Here is a 22,829-nt window from a genome sequence, read left to right as displayed (position 1 = left end):
GTCCAGTGTTGGGTGTAACTAGTTACTAAGTAATTTGTTACTGTAATTTAATTACATGAAAAAGTAATGTAAGGAATTACTCTTATTTTTCTTGTAATCGAATTACAGTTACTTCTGATGTAACTAAATACTGTCTATGGACTGTAGAACAATTATGTATACTATAATAAATAGTGGATTTAACATGGTTTTAGTTTACAATTCTCACTATTAACTGGTTGATTATTAGCATTAATATTACTGAGATGTTGACTGTTTTTTAGTAGGCCTACTTAAATAGCACATATTAATGCCTGATTCTGCAAAACCTTATTCTACACCCTTAACCCTCCCCATTTCTACAAATACTTAAAATAAACAACTACTTTAGTATTAATAAGCAGTAGTTGGAGTATATTGAGGCAAAAGTAGTTAATAGTTAAATAATAGAGAGAAATGAACCCTAAAGTGGGACCAGAATAATTGATGTACTTTTATATATTGTTTCTTCGAGCCATTTCAAGCCTATCCTTGTATCATGTACTAAATAGGATTTAGAAAGTAATTAGTAATAATTAAATACTTTTTGGAGTAATTTGTAAAGTAATTTAATTACATGATTGAAGATGTAATTAGTAACTAGTAATTAATTACTTTTTTGAGTAACTTACCCAACACTGGTATTGTCATTTTGAAACTGCAACATAACAAATTTTGACAATGATACTTTAACTTCTCTTATCCAAAAATAGGCAAACATGTTTGCTGAAGGCTAATCCAGTAACTATAAAGCTACATAAGAATAACAATTTTTGACTTCATTGACAGAACAATTTCTCACCTGCTTATGGAAGCGTTTCTCTCTCTTTCTCTCTTTCTGTCTATCTGTCTGTCTGTGATCTCTCTCCACCCTCCTCTCTTCCTATTTGCACTGACAGTTATCACACATAAGGATATTTTAATGTAAGAGATTGCGGAATCACATTTTATAACTGTCTATCAATGTATTTCTGACGTAAAATCATTGCGAATTTCAAATGCATATGGACAAAACATACCTAACTAACTATATACTTTCTCACCTTCTTACTTCTGACGTCTTTAAAAATATAAATCGTATATCCATCTATAAAAAAGTATATATGCAACAATGAGCAAGTTTTTTCAAAGTAGTTTTAATTCACTGTTATTAAATGTACTTTAAATACAACGTTATCAATGACCAATGAGGCAGACTAGACCAGAGCACCACAGTAAGTTAGACATTAGCCATGCAGATAATATATCAGTTGACGCTATTTAACAGTATTTACATCACATAACTATAAATATACACTTACAGTAATAACGAAGGCACTGTAATAATAAAGACACTTTGAAAATGCGTTTACTGTGGGAAGATTCAGAATGTTATTTTGCCTTCAACACAAGTACACGCATCTCTTATTCATTTTCAGTTGAGTGGGGGACCGGAGAGTTAAAGCTGAGTGCCGCCACCTAGCGTCCTGGATGAATTCATTTTACAGATCTGAAAAGATTCGGGGCTTTTGACAAAACATTCGGGGCTCGAGCCCCAAAAGCCACCCCCCCGCTCCGCCCCTGACTGTCACCCTTACCTAAGTGTTTAAGTATTGTAAAAGTGTTTGTCATTGCAGGATGATGATGGAGGACCACTGGTCAGTAAACAGGGCTCACAGTGGATTAAGACTGGAGATATTATTATGACTAATGCATGTTTACTAAAAAACGTCCCCGGTGTATTCACCAGAGTCTCTCAATATCAAGACTGGATCAACTCTTTTAAATATCCAACGAAAAGCCTGGATTTGTTACAGTCCCGTTTTCTACTCCTGATCCCAATCCCACTCCTGATCCCACTCCTTATATTCCTGATATCTTCAGTGGAAGTTCACCCAGTCTTCAGTTATTTCCTCTTTCTCTCACATTCTCCATCTTCTCTCTCATCTTCTGTCTCTTTATTTAAAGGTTGTAGTTATTTGATGCTATAGATCATTACAAGAGCAGTTTGATTTGTCTTTTAGTTTGTTTATATTTTTCTTTTCAAGAAAGTAACTGTTTATGTGAAAGGAAACTTTGTGGTTAAAATTCTGGGTTCATTATGATTCTCAAATATGTGTTGACTTATGTGATTGATATGTGATCTAATTTGCAATAACTCTTGGAAATAAACTCTTATCCCATCATTGGTTAAGATCAGATGGAGAAAGAGGCTGATGAACTTTTATTGTGCGTAGAACAAGCAAACAGAAAATGCATACATTTATAGGATCTACGACCAAAACTCATAAGAAAAGGTGATCACAGATGATTTCATTTGGATTATTGAAACACCCAGGATTTATTCTGCAATAACAATCGGCAGGTGTCTAACTAGGCTTTATAAAGACGCTGTGTCTTCTTTTAGCAACGTAGAAATACAACATACCAACATTAAAAAGAATTCAAACCAGCTGTTCGGTATTTTACTCACATGATAGCAGTAACAAAAAGAAATTTATCTCTTTATCTGATGTTTTATTAGAAGGGTTTAGTTGATGATCAAAAGCATGATTTTCTGTAACAATAATATTGTCTACAAAAGTTCATCTGCAAAAAGTTTGGAATGTGAAAAGATGACATGTTTGAAACACAAGCACATTTGCATAAAAATGGTTTTAAAAACATTCAATGCATAAATAAAATATCCAGCATTACTTTATGCAGCATTAAACATGGCAAGAATGCAAATTTGCAAGTATGAGTTGGCACAGCGTTACAATGCAAAGAGACTCTTACAGTAAACACATTTCACCCCCATCTCCTTCAGCTCTTTCATCAGCAGTCACTGTGTCTTTACTGATCTTCCAGATCAGCTTCTTTACACCGCAGGGTTGAGTCTTTCTCTCTTCATCCTGATCATCAGAAGTTTGTATAATCATTACATTGATACCCACATTTGTTTCTTTTTCTGTAGCTAAAATAAACTAGTCAACAATTGAAGTAGATCAAAAAGTTTATCAAAGTATTGTTGAATGAGTATTGTTGAAAATTTTATGAAAGTTTTTGATCCCATTCAAATGTTGACAAGTTTTAGTTTTTCATTCTTTAGGGGTGATCTTTTCCCTTAATGGCAGATAAGTCATATAAAACATGAAGGGAGCCGTCTTGCCATCTATTGTCTACATTAGCAGCCGCTTTCTCAGGCAAAGAGTTTCAAAAGTAGAACAAATGAAGTGACATTTTTGCCCTATGTATTTGGGGCATTTTGATCGCTGTCATTTGCCTAAAAACCTTGTTTGATTTCCAACCCTGATAAACATTATATTACTGCTCATTTTACTGCTGTTTATAAAGTGCAGGAGAGTTTCACTTGTACATTTAATATGGTGAAAATGTGTTTGTCTCAACCTGATTTCTTTTATTTTATATGCAAATAAAATCCAACATAAAACAAAAACAACCTGAGTAAAGACATTACAGTTACATTACAGACATTGTTGTTAATTGAGGCAATAAAGTCTCAGACAGTAACCAAAGCTTTTACGCCCGCAGCCGGCGCATGTTTTCAATTGATTCCAATGGTTTTTCCGTGCCCGGCGCTAAGCGTCAAGAGTTGAAAGAAATTCAACTTCAGGTGAAAAGCTCCGCTCGACAATGTTAGTTCTCACACAGCTGTCCAATCACAGTGGAGGAGGTGCGGGACAAGTATCACAACAACCAACCGGCTCACAGCTCAAGTATCACAGCTAAAAAGCGCTCGGCTGAAAAAACAGCTGCCGTTCGGTGTCTTCTATTTAATAGTTCTGGTGTGAACAATCCCTAAATGCCTTCTTAAACGTAGGGTCCTATCACACAATAGGTGCAATGCACAACAAAGTGTTAGTTTCTGGGAGGCGCAGTTATCATTTTCAAGTCTAGCGTCACGTTTAAATAGTAAATGCATTTGCGCCCATCAGCATGCTGGCTTTAAAACGAGGTGTGTTCAGGCACATTGTTGGCACGTTGCTATTTTGAGGCAACTAATAAAGACTACGCCATTGACAAACTAAGTCATTGGCGCAATATATATATTGTTTTTGTTATTTAAATAGCGCGTTAATAGCCTAATATGCACTTATAAACGGAACGACAACGGGCGTACACATGGACAGAGAGCTGCACACAAACGTTTTTAAATATGAAAAATTAAAGGATTCAAATGTGAAAGATTTTTATTGAGTCACTTGGATATAAATAAGGGTCGATTACTGGACTTTAGACGGTGTGAAGAACTGTTTTTAATGCTACCCCAGAGATTTATTGTATATGATGACTTTGTACTTTTAACATTTAAGCAGGCAACATGCACCACAAGATACGCTCTCTTCAGTGTCTTGCTTGGGGCATAAAAAATCCGTTTATCACTCATCATAGCTTGGTCTGTCTTGAGTATGTGGGTCACATGATTTGCCTCAAGTTTTTTTTATCTAAAGGGCTTGTGTCAGGGACGTCACTAGGATTGGAAGACAGGGGGGGCTCAGCCCACAGAGTATTTGTAACTTGTGTTTGCAAAATTTTTGCACTCACATCTGAGCTACAATTATGTCAACAACCAGTCAAGAAACCAAGATGTTAACAAGTAAAACATGACAGACATATCCTCCTCTTCCATTTCTACTCTATTAAATAAAAGTTACTGTAATGTTAGCTTTTAGACACATCAAAGCTGCATGGGGGAATTTAGGCCAGACTTTGCTCCTGATTAGTTATTCTATAAGCAATGACTTAAATGCTATCTGTATGCTTTTGTAACTGTATGATAAAGTAATAGCATACTATATCTCATTTCTATATTAAGTTGTCCACACACAGAATGCTATGGTGGGTAGGTTCAATCAGAGTGCAATTTTGTTTGACTTGCATACAGTTTAACCCAAGAACTAGAGTTTTAAAGTCATAGTGATATTTGACAACACACAGGTTTGAGCATTTCTCAATTAAAGATGATTTATTCTGCCAAATGAATACAATGTATAATATAAATCAACAACAAAAAGGCAGTATTTTACCAGGTAAGCTATTGATATGGATCCTTTTTAAAGTGGCTACTGTATAAATACAATAACCTGATGGCGGAAGGAATAAAAGATTTGGAGTAATGATTACTGTATAATATGTACTGTATGACTGCTTTCATTTTTGTTTCACATGTGAATCTGTGGAGAGTGTGGGCATTTACTTATCTTTAGCCTACTTTTAGGTAACATCTACGTATTTAATATTTAATTTATCACATTGGGGCAGTTTCCCGGACCAGGATTAGCTTAATCCAGGACTAGGTCTTAGTTTAATTAGGAAATATAAGTAGTTTTAACAAACATGCCTTACTAAAAACATTACCTGTGTGCATTTTGAGGTAAAACAAAGGGCCCTGATGTATTTTAGGATATGTAAGTGCAAGTTGTTTTCAGTTTGGAGAGCTCTTAAAAGTGTTTAAGTCTAGGACTAGTCTAATCCCTGTCCGGGAAACCGCCCCTATATGATTAAAATAGTCTCAGGCCTAGTTAGAATATAGCTAGCATATTAAATATAATGAAAAAAATGTAGTGTATGCATGCATAGTGCCTAGACCTGCCAACAAATGCTTATTGTTATAAGAAATTCAAGAAAAGAAAAGAAAAACAATCCTTAGACCTATAGACCATTACTGACCTCAATCACACCGGGTCCGGCTCCCTCAGAATCAACTGGCCTGCCAATCTCCTGCAGCTGCTTCTCTTTCTCTCTCCTAAAATATTTTCTAATATCCATCTCATCTGCTCAATGAATTGAAGGATACAACAGTATTGCATTAACAGGGACCCTATGATGACATTTAGTTTCAGTGACAACAACATTCTATGGGGATTGATACTGTCGAATATGCCTCTTTTAGAGATATTTTATTTTAGAGATATTTTATTTTAAAGATTATTAGGCCTATATTGTTGGCAAAGAATAAAGAGTTGTGATTAGATTGCTAAGTTAACAATTTCTTGTATTTTGCTTGTGCAAGACTAAAGTTTTTCATGACATAGCAAACCAAAATATTCCCATTCCTTTACCTCAAGAAAACGTAGCTAAAGGTAAGCAGCCAGCAGGTAATTAAAAACAACTTACAATTTCACTCCTCCGTATCACGACACTTACCAATCTTTATTTCACCATTAGCGCGCGTACTAGCGTGTGTATTAGTGATGGGCAGTCCGGCTCTTTCCATTGATTCGGCTCTTTCGGCTCAAGCGCTGGCTCTACATTTTAGTGATGGCAGTCCGGCTCTTTTCATAGATTCTGCTCTTCTGGCTCGGCTCCCTTAGAAGAGCCGGCTCCCCTGCATGCATCTGAAGATTCGGCTCTGCTCGTTCGCTACAAAGAATCAGCTCTTAGAGCCGCTCGTTCGCGAACGACCCATCAATAATACAGGCAACCGGAAGCGATCGCCGTTTTCTGGTTTGGTCACTTGACGTTCGACATCTAGCGTATTCTGTCTGACTTGTCAGATGTTTTTTTGTAGCTGGATATATAACATTTGTTGAGTCTAAATATTAATGAGGATACGGTTTTTGATAAATCAAATTTTACTGTTGTTCTTATAATCATTTAGGGGGGCTTAGGAACATTTTGGGGTAGCTTCAGCCCCCCTAAAATAGGCCTAACGATGTCCCTGTTCTATACCAAGAAAGTGTCAAGATGAAAACCACTATTTTCTGTTACAAACTTTCACATAACATCTTTAGGTTATAAAAACATAAAAAAAATCAAATCCATAACTTGATTTCCAAAGATTTATTATAAAAACTGATTATTTTTTCCACAAAATGCAATAAATCCATGACAAGTTTTTATTCAAAATGCAATAAATCTATTGAATCAATAGCCTATATAAATGTGCATTCATCTTTGCCATGTTATATTCATTTAGTTGACTAGTTGTACACACTAATTAAAAATATAAACATTAATGTCATTAATCAAAACACTTACTTTGTCATATTAAGAACACTGTCATTGCTGCGGTTATACTTGGCTATACTTTTTCACAGCGATCCGGGCAAACAAGCACCCGTCTTGCGTAAATTATTAGATGTGGATGACTTACGTTTCTTTCCCGACACAGAAAACCATCACAGGTTTATCAATGCTATTAAAGTATTATTTTGTTTTTGTTTGTTTGTTGATCACGAAGTAAAAGGCAGATGAGGAAAACTAGGACTCTGTGTCTTCAGCGCGCCGCCATTGTTTGTTTACATTGCCTGGAATGGTGCCCTGTAATTTCTGGAACGGATTTATTGCGTTCTGTAAAAAAGGAGGAGTGCCATTTATTGCGTTTTGGGAAAAAAGGGAGAAAAGATGACAGAATAACACACCAGATATTGGATTTTGCGTAAAATTAAGAATTTACTTTTTAATTCTGACCTGATATAATACTGATTCTGGCGGTAATTCATTTTTTTCTCAAAAATGGCGTTTATTGCGTTTTGGAACCAAACTCTTCATATATTAATCTTACTTTTCTTCTGTAAAAAAAAAAAATACTGCTAATATTAATTGTGAACATTGCCTTAAAGGCACACAGTGGAACTTTTTGTCCACTTGGGGGCGCTAGACATGTATTTTTCACGTCTAGCGCCCCTAGAGGCCACAAGTCTTAAAGGAAAAGAAAACAACTCTTTAGGTTTTTGATTCAAGAAGTTAGATGACGTATACAATAACTTTCAGAAGAACGAACATTAACAAATAAAAGAAGATAGAAGTCAAAGAGAGAGGGGGGGGGTAACACACACAAAGTCCGCCTGTGCCTTCCAGCATGTCATATGAATATAATTTCATGGGCTTTATTTTTTCAAATACCAAAAGATCGCATAGCTCACATTTACAACCCAGTTGTAACAGTGGTCGCTTGGTTAAAGTTTATATAAAAAAAATTGCCTTAAAGAGAAATCGAACCCAGGTTGCTCCAGCTGTCCATAACACTACCAGTCACTCTCTACACTCTCAACAGTAGGCTTCAGCAAAATTCACGTAAAAAAATATAGGGGTGGTTTCCCGGACCAGGATTAGCTTAATCCAGGACTAGGCCTTAGTTTAATTAGGAAATATAACTAGTTTTAACAAACATGCCTTACTAAAAACATTACCTGTGTGCATTTTGAGGTAAAACAAAGGGCACTGATGTATTTTAAGATATGTAAGTGCAAGTTATTTTGAGTTTGGAGAGCTCTTAAAAGTGTTTAAGTCTAAGACTAGTCTAATCCCTGTCCGGGAAACCGCCCCATAGTGTTCGGGTGCCAGACAGGACATTTATGCAAGCAATATAACAGTACTAACTAGTCCAAAAGCATGATGGCAAAGTCAGCATCGGCAGTAAGCCCTCCTCCTCCTTTAGTTCACGTCAGCGATCGATCAAACGCTGGCTCAATATTGATCCTCATCCTTCCTTTTATTCTGTCACTCTCTCGTTTTCTCTTTCTGGTCTCCTCCGACAAAACTTTAGGTTTCTTTTTCTTACTTGCTGCTTCGGCCATGACAAAAACATCAGGAAAATAAATAGTTGCACTCTCACGTCCGATTTTGAGGAAGTGGAGGAAGTGACATATGCCGTAAAGTAGATTTTTATAGCTCTTCTTTGTGCTGGGGTTACTACCCAAAACCCCAAGTTTAAAAGTATGAGTAAAAGTATGCGTACATCTGTACACCTGTGGTGTTAAGAGAGAAGACAAAGTTTGGTTTGAGATCACAGATGATCAGACTGACCAACCATCAGCTCACACTCAGACCTATATATATATATATATATATATATATATATATATATATATATATATATATAGTTCTTAGGCATCTAAAATATTGTGTTTAATCTCATGAAATGCGTATAAACTTATTCACTTAATACGGTCTTTTTTTGTTGTTGTTGTTTTATGTATTGGTTTCTAAATTTTTGTTGCTTGGGTTTGGAGTTAAAAAATTGACAAAAAAAAGAAGCCTTATATATTAAATGACACCCTAAAGCAAATCCCAAACCCAAGTGACAATGGCTTAAAAACAGAAACAAACAGAGAAACCTATAGATAAAATGACACAAAAATATGTATCGTACTGTATTAAGTGAATAGGAAGGACTGTGTATCATATGCACCCAAAACTGGAATTTAGCGTATTAATTGAATGAGTTTTCACACTGTGTGCTATTTATACGAATTTCATGAGAACGGGTTGATTGTGGGTGAAGGGTTGGCACAACAGCGTTTTGCCTAGAGCAACTACACAAATGTCCTAAAGATGTTGGTGCAACAATAAAGGCATGTGCATGAAGCACACACTGTAAAAAAAATGCAGCACAAAGTTCAAACAACTTTGCAATTCAGTTCAATCTACTATTTTAAGACTTAACTTATAAATTCAAGTTGAAAATGTTTAACTTTTTTAAATTGAAGTAACAAACATTTCTGTTGATTTGACAAAAATGCTGCACATTTTTACAGTGCATGAATGAGTGTGTGTGTGTGTGTGTGTGTGCGTGTGTGTGTGTGTGTGTGTGTGTGTGTGTGTGTGTGTGTGTGTGTGTACCTGGTAATTATCACGTTGTAGGGACCAATTGTCCCCACAAAGATAGGAATACCAGTGTTTTTGTGATCTTGTGGGGACATTTTGATGTCCCCATGAGGAAACAAGCTTATAAATCAAACAGAATGATGTTTATTGAAAATGTGAAGTAGTAGAAGAGTTTCTGTGATGGTTGGGGTTAGGGAATGGGGTAGGTTAGGGGAATAGAATATACAGTTTGTACAGTATAAAATGCATTACGTCTATGAAATGTCCCCACTGATCTATATAAATGACTGGATTGCGCATGATGTCACAACTGTGAAGCCACCGCGCCGCCATGTTGGTATACCCAAACGTTCTATTAAATCAATGGACGCGATCATATTTTAATGATAAAACATCACTTTACTAGTCTTCGTTTTTATATCTGAAGTTACCTTGTACATTATGACAACACAAACGTCCTAAGCATGTACATAGTTATTTACTGAAAGTTGTACATTTTAGTTTTTAATCAGTTATTATACATTCATCTTCATTACAGTATCAGATTAGCAGACAGACCGCAGCATATTTAGTATTAATGACAAACGTGCTCATTCTGAAATCTAAATAAATGATCATACTTTGTACCGTATGTGCATGCAATAATTTGCTGGTTTTATGTTATCTAAACTTACAAGTTACCTCAACTTATTAAGAGAAATAACGCTGACCGTGTAGCTGAATGTCAAAAAAAACTTTATTTATACCCGTGTCATTAACAGAACGCAGCAGACACACTCACCTTAACGTTTTTTTTTATAAATCCATTCTCCTGCCCGATTAAAGCATAAACATTGAAAATAACACCAGAATTAACAGTTAATTTACGTACACATATCCTAAAAATAATCTTGCGTGACTGATACGCTGTAAAGCTGGTGAATTTAAAACATGATTTTGAATGGAAGTCAATGACGCCGTCTGCCGGTTGGGTATACCAAGATGGCGGCTCGAACTCGGCGCTGGCTTCACCTCACGCTGTTACGTTAAGCGTTCTTTGCGCAATCCAGTCATTTATATAGATCAGTGAATGTCCCCACAAAACATGGAAACCAGAATGTGTGTGTGTGTGTGTGTGTGTGTGTGTGTGTGTGTGTGTGTGTGTGTGTGTGTGTGTGTGTGTGTGTGTGTGTGTGTGTGTGTGTGTGTGTGTGTGTGTGTGTGTGTTACAAATACAAAGCAAAAAATGGTTAAGACCATTTTATATGTACATTAATTTTTAGATAATTTTTGATATAGGCCTATTTGTATAGTTCTCAAAAGGAAAAAGAGTTATTATATTAAAATGGGGTGTTGTCTAAATACCTCTGTACTGTATAAAGCCTGAGGTACTACAGTAAAGCTGTCACTTATCAGCTGTCAGAACACGAGAATGAGGTTTAACACAGTTCTGTGTGTTGCTGGCGTCTTACTTCTCAATCTAGCAGGTAGGTGTGAGCGCATACTGAAAATCTTAAACTTTAAAAGATAAGTAAGGAATAATTGACGACGGGCCATTGAATTATAAGAAAATAATGCACACCCAAGGTGCAATGCCGTTACACGGCAGGTGTGCATTATTTTCAAATAATTCAAAGGACCGGAGTCAATTATTCCTCTTATACCACGGTTACCACAAACATTGCTCTGGTGCCGATTTTTAAGACATTTGACAAGTTAGGTGTGTGGTTATCATTAATGCATACCCACGGAACAGAATAAAACATTCAACAGACCCGTGGTATAATGAATAATAATGGTCAGTTTTAACTAAAAGTGTTTGTGTTTTTCTAAATAATGTTAATACCTGACAAGATAATTAATATTTATTAAGATCTTGTTATGCAACTTAATGCACTGTTACCTGCTATGTGGTGGACTTGATAATTGTTAATATAATATAATTTACACTCTAAACAATTTGCTGTAATTTTGCAGCTGGTTGCCAGTAACTTACTGTAGATGATAAAGTCAAAAAATGTTTCATGTTCATTTAACTTTGAACAAAATGTTGCCAGTAAATAACATAAATGTAAAATCTACAGTAAGTTACTGGCAGCTAGTTGCCAGTAATACCCATTAATACTGTAATTTCTACAGACATTTTTTACAGTGTACATATAATAAAAATTAATTATTAAGCAGCCTATATACTGTATTATTTAATCTTTTTATCTCACCTGTGCCAAGCATCTATACCATAAGAATATCAGTGATTTTTATATGATTTTCTAACATTTTTAATAAAGACATACATGTTAATCTGGAGTACCTATAGAGTAGCATGACATCCTTTATATCTCTGAAGAGTCTTTAGTTTAATCAGATTTATAAACGAAAGATTAGCTTTGCCGAATCTTTCCAATAACATATGAAAAAATAAAGAAGGAGGAGGAGCGAGTATGAGTCATGCAACACTATACAACACTGTTTAACTTATGATTCACTGCGGTTTTTACACTTTGCCTACGTTTAGCACGAGGAAACAACTCTATAACTGTGTTAATAAGTCAGAATGCATGAAATACCATTGAACCACACCTTTAACTAAACCCAAAAAGTAAAGTGATATCCTGTGTTTTTTCCCTGTAAAAGTTCATCTTATGTTAGTCGTGATCATAGCAATGTCGTTCTATATTGTAAAAAGTGAAAAATTGGTCAACTTAAAATATTACTTTAATTGATAACACATAAACACTTAAAAAATTAGGTAATGTTTTTTTAAGTGTTACCAACTGAAATAAGATTTTAAGTTAATACAACTTTTCATTTTTCATAGTGAAAATACTAGAAAACAGAAATAATGATAAAAAATAAATTTCATCAGCTCTGAATGTCAGCAGCTGCACATTTTCTATATTTTTTTTATTTATAGATCTGTCAAACAACATTAACTTTAAATCAGATTATTTGATTTTCTTGTTTTCTTCTCAATATAGGCTCTTTTTGTCAGCTAGATGGTGAGTAAATCTGATCATCAATACTCAAGATGTATCGCACACAAAATCTTTTCTGCACTTTTTTAGTTCTCTCATCTTCTCTTCTCTCATCAGTTTGTGGTCGAGCCCCCTTTAACACAAAGATTATTGGAGGGGGCAATGCAACAGCAGGGTCTTGGCCCTGGCACGTGGGGATTACCTTACCTGGAATACCAATTTTTCTGTGTGATGGGAGTCTCATTAATAAAGACTGGGTTTTGTCATCAGCTACCTGCATCAATAAGTATGAAGTCATCCAAGCTTATAAAATGTAAGAATCAAATCAACATTTTAAACTGACTTCTGAGGATGCACACATCAGTAGATCAGATTGTGATCTACTTGGGACGTCGGAGCCAGTTTGAGCCAGACCCACATCAGATAAACAGAACAGTAATTAGTATCATCAATCATCCTGACTATAACCCAGTCACTGAAGACAATAACATAGCGCTGGCTCAGCTCTCATCTTCTGTGGATTTCACCGATTATATTCGACCGGTCTGTCTGGCTGCTGCTGGTAGTGTACTTGATGAAGGACTTTCAAGTTGGGCCACAGGATGGGGGCTAAAGGATGGTAAGTGAACGATGCTGTGAAAATGACACAAATCCAAGATTTGTAAAAGCAAGAGACTATTCAAGTTTTAAATAGCGTTGTTCCAAATTTCCACTGAACTATACTGTATCTGTTTTTGTCTTATAGACTTCAGATTTTCTAACATACTGCAGGAGGTGGAGATTCCAATTGTGAGCATCCAGAACTGCAGTATTGCCTATAATGGAAGTGTTAATATCACAGACAACATGATGTGTGCTGGACGGTTAAATGATGTTTTTAAAGGTCCATGTGTGGTAAGTCGCTTGAGGTAACCTGTAGTTTACAATATTCCTCTCAACCAGAAGATCTCAGGGGCTGTCCACACGTATCACTGTATACGTATACGTGGTTTTGTCTGTACAGCCAATCCGTATATTTTGTGAAGCGAAAACGTCATCACATCATGTGTCGGAAGCATCACATGTAACAGCAACAACAATAACGGCGGACTACGTGATTGTGTTCATGCTACAGAAGCTACTAAAGCCTAATAGCTTTATTACAGCAAAATCTATTGCTTCTATGCAATTGTGGTGAGCAACAAGCGATAATGGACAACACCATACATTGGTTATGCGCATGCTCAAAGTCTTCTTCTCCGTGTATAGTGTATATCTGTGGCAGAATTACAGCACCCCATACTGGTCTGGAATATATACTACACCGCTTTCAGTCGGTTTCAGTGGTTTCGTGTTTACGGATAATTTTTTTAGAGCAAGGGAAAAAAATGATCGGATAGGGAATGCACCGGCTTTGTGTGGACATAGCCTCAGTCTTAATCGTGAAACTGAACTGGGATTAAATGACAAACACACTGCATCAAGCACTCATAAAAGATTTGATATGAATGTTTGTTTATTCGGTTACTAAATCATAGGACAAAATATATGTACAGAAATTCATTACAGACAAAAATGGTAACCAAAGAGGTGTAGGCTGAAGCCGTGGCTTATTGCGCATACATATATTAACATACATATATTAATAAGTAATAAGGTGCTTAAGGTGCACAAATGACTTATGAGGTTGTTATTTTTGGAGGACAGTCTCTAGTTTAATTCTTTCACCGCCAGCGTTTTAAAAAAAAATTGCCAGCCAGCGCCACCGTTTTTCATGATTTTCACAAAAGTTTAATGCCTTCCAGAAAATGTTGTTCTTCAAATATATAAACATACAATATACCAAATGAAAGAAAAGACTCTCTGCTTTCAAACAACAACAAAAAAAACGTTTCATCCTACCGTCAGTAGATCTTTTGTAATCAGCTTTTGAATATGGGTAGGTTTCTGCAAAAACACCACATTTTGAGCAAAAAGCAAAGATTTTTGTGACGGACTTTTCATAGAGATCCCATTCAGAGCGATCTTTTAAACAGACACGGACATGCAGCAGCTTGCCATAGGGCAATACTTCCGGGTTTAAAAAGTTGCGGTATTGCGGAAAGACGGAAAAACTCGTCATTGGCGGGGAAGCGTTTTCTCTTGATTGACGAGATATCTCGTCAATGGTGGGGAAAGAGTTAACTGCAGATGTGTAAGTATAAAGTGTTTGTCATTGCAGTATGATGATGGAGGACCACTGGTCAGTAAGCAGGGATTACAGTGGATTCAGACTGGAATTACCATTATGGGTGATGCATGTTTTTTCAAAAACATTACCGGTGTGTTCACCAGAGTCTCTCAATATCAGGACTGGATCAACTCTCACATATCCAACGAAAAGCCTGGATTTGTTACAGTCCCCTATTCCACTCCCACTCCTTATACCATTCCCACCCCTGATCCCATTCCCACTCCTGATCCCTATCCTTACATTCCTGATATCTTCAGTGGAAGTTCACCCAGTCTTCAGTTATTTCCTCTTTCCCTCACATTCTCCATCTTCTCTCTCATCTTCTGTCTCTTTATTTAAAGATTGAGTTATAAACATTGGTTGTGGTTTTTTGATGAAGATAAACTATAGATAAGGACAAGAGCAGATTGATTTGATTTTAGTTTGTTTTATTTTATTTTAATGGAAACTTTGTGGTTAGAATTCTGGGTTTATCAAGATGTGTATCATAAGAAAATACTGACTCGTGTATTTGATACGTGATCTGAATTTAAGTAACAACTCTGTAGCTGCTTTTAAGAAAACCCATCTCTTCTGCCATTACCTGATCTTCTAATATAGGACTTACAATCTTTCATTATTTTCCTTTTTTCTTTATCTGTACATTCTTACAAAACAACCTAATCAACCCTTAGCTATGTTTACTGTTTTACACTATGTCCAGTGCACTTACTGTATGTATTGCTTTTCTTGTGTTGCTATCATTATTTGTAAGTCGCTTTGGACAAAAGCATCTGCTAAATGACTAAATGTAATGTAAACAAAACTCAAACTGTAATACCTCTTATAAATAAACTCTTATCTACATCTCATTGGTTAAGATCAGATTGTTTAAGAGACTGATGAACATTTATTGAAAGAAACTTTACATTCAGTTTGGTTGAACACTGAATAACTTCACCAGAGGATCTCAACTCAATCTATCTGGACTGCATTGTGTTCTTATATAGTTTAGATTGTGATTAACTTGTCATTTACTTTTTGTCATTAACTTGCACATTGTACCAAAAAATACACAATCACGTGAAAATAAAAGAATTGTAAAACAAAGCAGAATTAGGGAGAAGATAACCTTCCTGCATTAACTAATAACCTGACATTACAGTAGTCAGTTATATAGTTTACATTATACCACGGGTCTGTTGAATGCTTGATATTGGTTTATTATAATATACTACACAGGGGGAAATTTTACAGTAATTTAATGCTGTGTTTTCTCTTAACTCAGTCGGAAATAAAGAACCCCTGTTAGATGTATGGCTGTGCTGGAGTCTTTGTCATAGTGTGAAGGTTTACACGGCCACAATTGCTTATAGTTTCAGTTCAGAAGAAGGCACTTTGAAATAAAATAAGGTGTATTGTTTTGGCATCTGATTCTTTATCCAAAGACTTACTGACCTCAAATTAACTTTTCTGTGTCTTCTTTTTTAGCAAAGAAGAAATACAAGATTAAATTTATAGTAAGTATTTAAAACCAGCTTTTCAACTCTGTCAGTACTTTATTCACATGACAGTGACATAAACAAACACTTCACTTTAATGATTCGGTCATTGAGTTCAACTCCATAGCACAAAGCCACACCAGTCCCGTGTACAAAAGTGTTACTGTATGCAAGACATATTCTGTGCTGAACTTTCTAGATTTTCAGTAACGCTACATTAATCCTATTGTCTACAAAAATATCACAGCGTCAAACATTTCAAGTATGCAGATTTGCATATTTGTCATAGCATTACGATGAGTCATTAAAGTGAGTCACATATTAACCCCTTCAGACCTGATTTTCCAGTGTGCCTTATTTTGAATGGCTGCTCAGCATTTTTATTGTCCATTCCAGTATAAAATCATTACTTTAGGCACAATCATGCAACTTGCTAAGTCAGGTGATAGTCATAAATCTGCAAGTTCTGGTGACTGTTCCCCATGCTTCATTCAACATCAAAACTCTAGTATGATCTTATACTGACATACTTATATTGTGGTAATACCAGACTTCTTCTAATCTACTGGAAATAATAATTACTGAAGATTTTAAATGAATCAAATGAAACAATGTATTATACCAGGCAGGTTCCAGCTTCAAACATCAATTAAAGAATACAAAACAAAATATGATTCAATTCCAATTATTTAAAATGATTAAATGATAAAAAATTTTAAAAGTCATACCTGGCAATAGACTGGCTACAGAGTACTTCCATAATAATGGATATAATGCACACCAAGTGGTGTAGGAAGATTCTTGTTAAAGATTTCTTCCATTATGTTTGAATAGCCTACTACGGGTGGGAAGATTCTGACAAAATCAGAATCCCCAATCCCAACCCCCCCCCTCCCCCCCCCCGGAGGTTCTCAACACTACAGTATGATTTGTAAAGCTGCTTTCAGCAGTTGTGGATTGAAAAAAGTGCTATAGAAATACATCTATAGTGAGTGAATACAAATATACAACACTTACTGTTACAAATGATCTTCGCTTATAAATGAAATTTGTTTTTATTATATAACATCAAATAACACCAGTTCATAAAGTATGATATATGATGTATGTTATATAAAGTCCTATGGTCAAATGTTCTTTGTGGTTTGGCACATTCCATCATTGCTGATCTCAAAAGAAGAAAGAGGTAAAAAAAATGGGGTGTTGTCTAAATACATCTGTGTAAAGCATGAGGTACTGCAGTAAAGCTGTCATTTATCAGTTGTCAGATCATGAGAATGAGGTTTAACAAAGTTTTGTGTGTTGCTGGTGTCGTTCTTCTCAATCTAGCAGGTAGGTGTGAGCGCTTACTGAACATCTTAAACTATAAAAAAATCATTAATAATAATGCTAACTTTTAAATACTAATAGTGTTTGAGTTTTTCAAAATATTTTTAATGCCTGATAAGAGAATTGAATATTTATTAAGATCTTGTTACTCAATACACTGTAACCTGCTGTGTGGTGGACTCGGTTAAATTAAATAGCATGATATTATTAGTATAATATAATTTACTTTTGTAAACAGGAATGAATTATTACATAGCCTATATATTCTTTAAAGCTCCCATAACAAACGCTGTTATTGCTCATCTCATGTTAATCTTGAGTATCTATAGAGTAGTATTACATCCTTTATACAGTATATCCAAAGAGTCTTTAGTTTTATCAGATTTATAAGAGACAGATCAGCTGTACAGATTCTTTCTGAATAAACCCGACCCCATTTGCTGATATTCATACTGTGAAGATAATCTGTTATCAACCCAATACCCAAAGAAGATGTCCTGTAAAGGATAATGACTACAGACTGGTGACACTTACATCAAATGTTTTTTTTATACAGTCTATCATGCGGTCATACTTTAAAACAGCAAATAGGGAAAACAATAAAAGTCATGACTTACATAGCATCCAGCTAGCCATCTCTGTTTGCCATAAGAAGTCGTGGAGCACACAGACTGCAATCATTTGACTCCATTGGTCATTCTGGTCCAAGCCCCTAATCCTTTATTTATTCAACTGAATGTCTTGTAAAGGGTGATTTGCAACGCGATTCTGAGACTCTGAGAACGATCCAATCAGATGAGGACAAAGACATAAAAACATTTTGATTCGCTTACAACATAAGTGGGAGGGTTTGGGTTGCAACGTCCTGCGCCCCAGGGCGGATCCGAAACAAGTAAATTAGAGCTCAGCCTCTGGTCACATGTTTTTACCGTTTTTACTGACCTACATAGGCGCTCGTTAGGGGTGCGCCCCAGACACACAAACATGACACACGCACAACCAACTCAGTTTTGATTTTAAATTTTCTTAAACAAATGATAACATGACTAACAGTGAATTAGTACAACTAAACGATTTTATTTTGTAGTAATTTACAGCTCTGTATGTCAGCGGCTGCACATTTTCTAGTTTTTGTCTCTGTGCTGCATAAACCTGCCAATGGATCTGTCAAACAACATTAACTTTAAATCAGATTATTTAATTTTCTTGTTTTCTTCTCAATATAGGCTCTTTTTGTCAGCTAGATGGTGAGTAACTGCGAGCATCAATACTTAAGATGTATCACACAAAATCTTTTCAGCACTTTTTCAGTTCTCTCCTCTTCTCTTCTCTCATCAGTTTGTGGGCAAGCCCCCTTTAACACAAAGATTTATGGAGGGGGCGATGCAACCGCAGGGTCTTGGCCCTGGCACGTAGGCATTGGTGATTTTGGGTGTGGTGGGAGTCTCATTAATAAAGACTGGGTTTTGTCTTCAGCTTCCTGCCTCAGTAGAACGCCCACGTCAGACGTTTTCATCCAATTGGGACGTCGGACCCGGTACGACCCAGACCCACATCAGATAAACAGAACAATAATTAATGTCATCAGTCATCCTGACTATAACCCAGTCACTGAAGACAATAACATAGCGCTGTTTCAGCTCTCATCTTCTGTGGATTTCACCGATTATATTCGACCGGTCTGTCTGGCTGCTGCTGGTAGTGTACTTGATGAAGGACTTTCAAGTTGGGCCACAGGATGGGGGTATACGGCGAGTAAGTGAACGATGTTGTAAAAATGACAAACACCCAATATTTGTAAAAGCAAAAACTATTCATTAACATTTCCACTGAACGATACTGTATCTGTTTTTGTCTTATAGACAGCGGACTTCCTAACATATTGCAGGAGGTGGAGATTCCAATTGTAAGCAACCAGAACTGCAGTGTTGCCTATAATGGAAGTGGTGTCACTATCACAGACAACATGCTGTGTGCTGGACAGTTAAATGATGTTTTTAAAGGTCAATGTGAGGTAAGTCCCTTGAGGTAACCTGTAGTTTACAATATTCCTCTCAACCAGATGATCTCAGTTTTTATCTTGAAACTGAATTGGGATTAAATTACCAACACACTACATCAATCACTCATAAAAGACTTGATATCACACTTCATTCATACTACTGTATGTAACATCACTGATAACTCCAGATGTGTAAATATAAAAGTGTTTGTCATTGCAGGATGATAATGGAGGACCACTGGTCAGTAAACAGGGATCACAGTGGATTCAGACTGGAGTTATTATTATGACTAATGCATGTTTACATAAAAACATCCCCGGTGTGTTCACCAGAGTCTCTCAATATCAAGACTGGATCAACTCTCACATATCCAACGAAAAGCCTGGATTTGTTACAGTCCCCTATTCCACTCCAACTCCTGATCCCAATCCCACTCCTGATCCCTATCCTTATATTCCTGATATCTTCAGTGGAAGTTCACCCAGTCTTCAGTTATTTCCTCTTTCTCTCACATTCTCCATCTTCTCTCTCATCTTCTGTTTCTTTATTTAAAGGTTGAGTTATTTGATGCTATAGATAATTACAAGAGCAGTTTGATTTTCTTTTAGTTTGTTTATATTTTTCTTTTAAAGAAAGTAACTTTTTATGTGAAAGGAGACTTTGTGGTTAAAATTCTGGGTTCATTATGATTCTCAAATATATATTGACTTATGTGATTGATATGTGATCTAATTTGCAATAACTCTTGGAAATAAACTCTTATCCCCTCATTGGTTAAGATCAGATGGACTAAGAGACTGATGAACCTTTATTGACAGGAAATGAATTGTGCTTAGAACAAGCAAACAGAACATGCATACATTGATAGAATCTACGGTTGCTCACGATGACCAAAACTCATAAGAAAAGGTGATCACAGACGATTGCATTTGGCTTATCACCCATTTGGCTTATTAACACCCAGGATTTATTCTGCAATAACAATGGGCAGGTGTCTAACCGGGCTTTATAAAGAGCTGTGTCTTTTTTTAGCAAAGTAGAAATACAACATACCAACATTAAAAAGAATTCAAACCAGCTGTTCGGTATTTTAGTCACATGATAACAGTGACAAAAATAAACACTCTTTATCTGATGATGTTTCATTCACTGATATTTTAGTTCTTTGGGGTATGGCAAATTAAGCACATAGATTGTACCCAGAATCAATGCAGGCTTGTGCCACATATTTGAGCTGCTCAATAATCATTACTCCAACAACGATATAAATATCGTCATAGTCGCCAAGAACACCTTCTTTCTTTGTGATTACACATATGCCCATGGTGATGTTTTCCAGGTCTTTTAAAGGTGCAATTTGTAAGATATTTGCAGTAAAATGTCCAAAAACCACTAGGCCAGTGTTATATATTTTGTCCAGCTGATTACTATCAATATCTGTAATGTTTTCAACTACTTTTTTAAATCGTGAGAAAATTTCCATTCAAAACATTGTTACGGGGCAGTGCAGTCTCATGTCAATGACGTTAATATCCATGTGACCCTTTGTCACCGCCTTTACTGACGTAAACCACATGACAACACTGGTCGAGTTCGATAAAATAAAATGGCGGCCAAGGAAGCGACTGGAGCACAAATTTAGTGTAAATAAACCTATATTTTTACACATTTTAATTGCATTTCTAGCGAGAAATTAGTATTGTAGTTTTCAAATATGTGATTAGTTATCACAAAGGCGCTCTCTGTTCATATTTCAAACACGCTGCCTTTGAAGTGCGTCGGAAAGCCTTTCTCTGAGCTGCCTTCAGGCCTCCGAGTCCGAAGTCATGTCCTCATGAGGCAGCGAGGCAACAAGTCCTCACTGCCTTGAGTTTTCGGACGCAGCCAGTGTCGTGGACAAATGAGGAACTATGCGATAGCGCCTGTCGGGCTACGCGCTTGCTTATGAACTTATGGATAACTCTTTACCGGCTGCCGCTAGTTGTGTCAGCTCCTGTTCGCGTACGGGCCAACCAAACGACCCAAGAAGAGTTTGGAACAAAACGAGAGAGGATCAATTTGGTGTTGCATTATCTGGATGGAGAGAGCTTCACGACAACATTTAACTAGACCGAGATTCTGATCCTGCTTGTGTTTTACGCGATGGGTAAGTTGTTTTGATTCGTAACCCTTCAAAAAAACACAACATTAGTGTGTAGATTGTAATCAGCGTGTCTTCCCGCGGACGATATGCACATCAAAAGGGTATTGTACAGCAATATAAATGGTCATTTTGGGGCTGTTTACACTTGGTATTAAGATGTGTTTTCATCGATCGGATCACAAGTGGACGAGAGAGACACATGACGTTTACACCTGGTATTTATATCCGTCTCTTTTGTCCACTTTCGAACGCTTCTGTGCTGAATACTATGAGGGGGTGGTCTGTGAGACGGTGGGCGAGTCTCTCTGCTGTCATTCAAACCCGAGCATGAGTAATTATGAGTTTATATGGACGCAAACTAATATAATGTCGGAGTGCACTGCTTGTTTAGCAAGTAAACATGCTGCACAGTGTTTTGTACATGAGTATGTAAGAGCTTTCTTTGAATTTTCAGCGCAATTGATGAAATAGGATCGCGCAACTTTCACACGCTTTCAAAACGAAACTACGGAGATCAGCCGCTTAGTTTTATCAATGAAAGGCTAAAAATAGCGCTGTTCACCGAATGTTCACGCCAGAAGTCAAAAAAAGACGTAAAACTTGTGTTTAATACCTCAGATTAGATAAATGGGCGGAGAGAAGGCGGTCGCGTGTGGCTGTTCGAACGCATTCAACCACATGTGCGTTCCGCAGCTCCAAAGCGATCCGATCGAAAGTGGTTTCGACCACCTCTGGATGTGGTTGAAAGTGGTCGAAAGTGGACGAGCTCAAAACGTTTTGAACACCGTTTACACCTGGCATTAACGTCGTCCATTTGTGATCCGATCGACGAAAACACATGTTAATGCCAAGTGTAAACAGCCTCTTTAAGACACTTCACAATAAGATTTGTACTGTCAATACATTATGTGAAAAATCATTGTAGATTGAAGTTGAAAACTTAATTCTGTGCTGTGTTTACCATCGAATTTGGACTAATACTGTAATATCAATATGACTAACAATTTCGTTTTGAACATCACATATAAACTTACATAATAAAATAAACGATGTCATCAAACGCAACATTTATAAGACTTGATTACCTTATCAGTCAACGTGATTTCTCGTCTGATTGATGGCCATCAGCGGTTGAGTTAAAGACTACAAATCCCA

General features: G+C 36.4%; 2 protein-coding genes across 2 annotated transcripts; both read left to right on the top strand.

The window, feature by feature from the left end:
- The first annotated feature begins 10,625 nt into the window (after positions 1–10,625).
- On the top strand, positions 10,626–13,133 carry LOC129425381 (serine protease 27-like). Its single transcript, XM_055181289.2, has 4 exons — positions 10,626–11,018; positions 12,510–12,530; positions 12,624–12,792; positions 12,857–13,133. Exons 1-4 carry the CDS (start codon positions 10,964–10,966, stop codon positions 13,131–13,133), a joined length of 522 nt encoding a protein of 173 aa, XP_055037264.2. The 5' UTR covers positions 10,626–10,963.
- Positions 13,134–17,412: 4,279 nt separating this feature from the next.
- Positions 17,413–21,691, top strand: LOC129425382 (chymotrypsin-like protease CTRL-1). The gene is made up of 5 exons (XM_073863573.1): positions 17,413–17,531; positions 18,755–18,775; positions 18,867–19,283; positions 19,391–19,542; positions 19,751–21,691. The coding sequence occupies exons 1-5, from the start codon at positions 17,471–17,473 to the stop codon at positions 20,081–20,083; spliced, it is 984 nt and encodes a 327-aa protein (XP_073719674.1). The 5' UTR covers positions 17,413–17,470; the 3' UTR covers positions 20,084–21,691.
- Positions 21,692–22,829: the final 1,138 nt, after the last annotated feature.

The sequence above is a fragment of the Misgurnus anguillicaudatus genome, chromosome 25 (genome assembly GCF_027580225.2).
Source record: "Misgurnus anguillicaudatus chromosome 25, ASM2758022v2, whole genome shotgun sequence".
Classification (NCBI taxonomy): Eukaryota; Metazoa; Chordata; class Actinopteri; order Cypriniformes; family Cobitidae; genus Misgurnus; species Misgurnus anguillicaudatus.
This window is presented reverse-complemented; position numbering and strand designations above follow the sequence as displayed.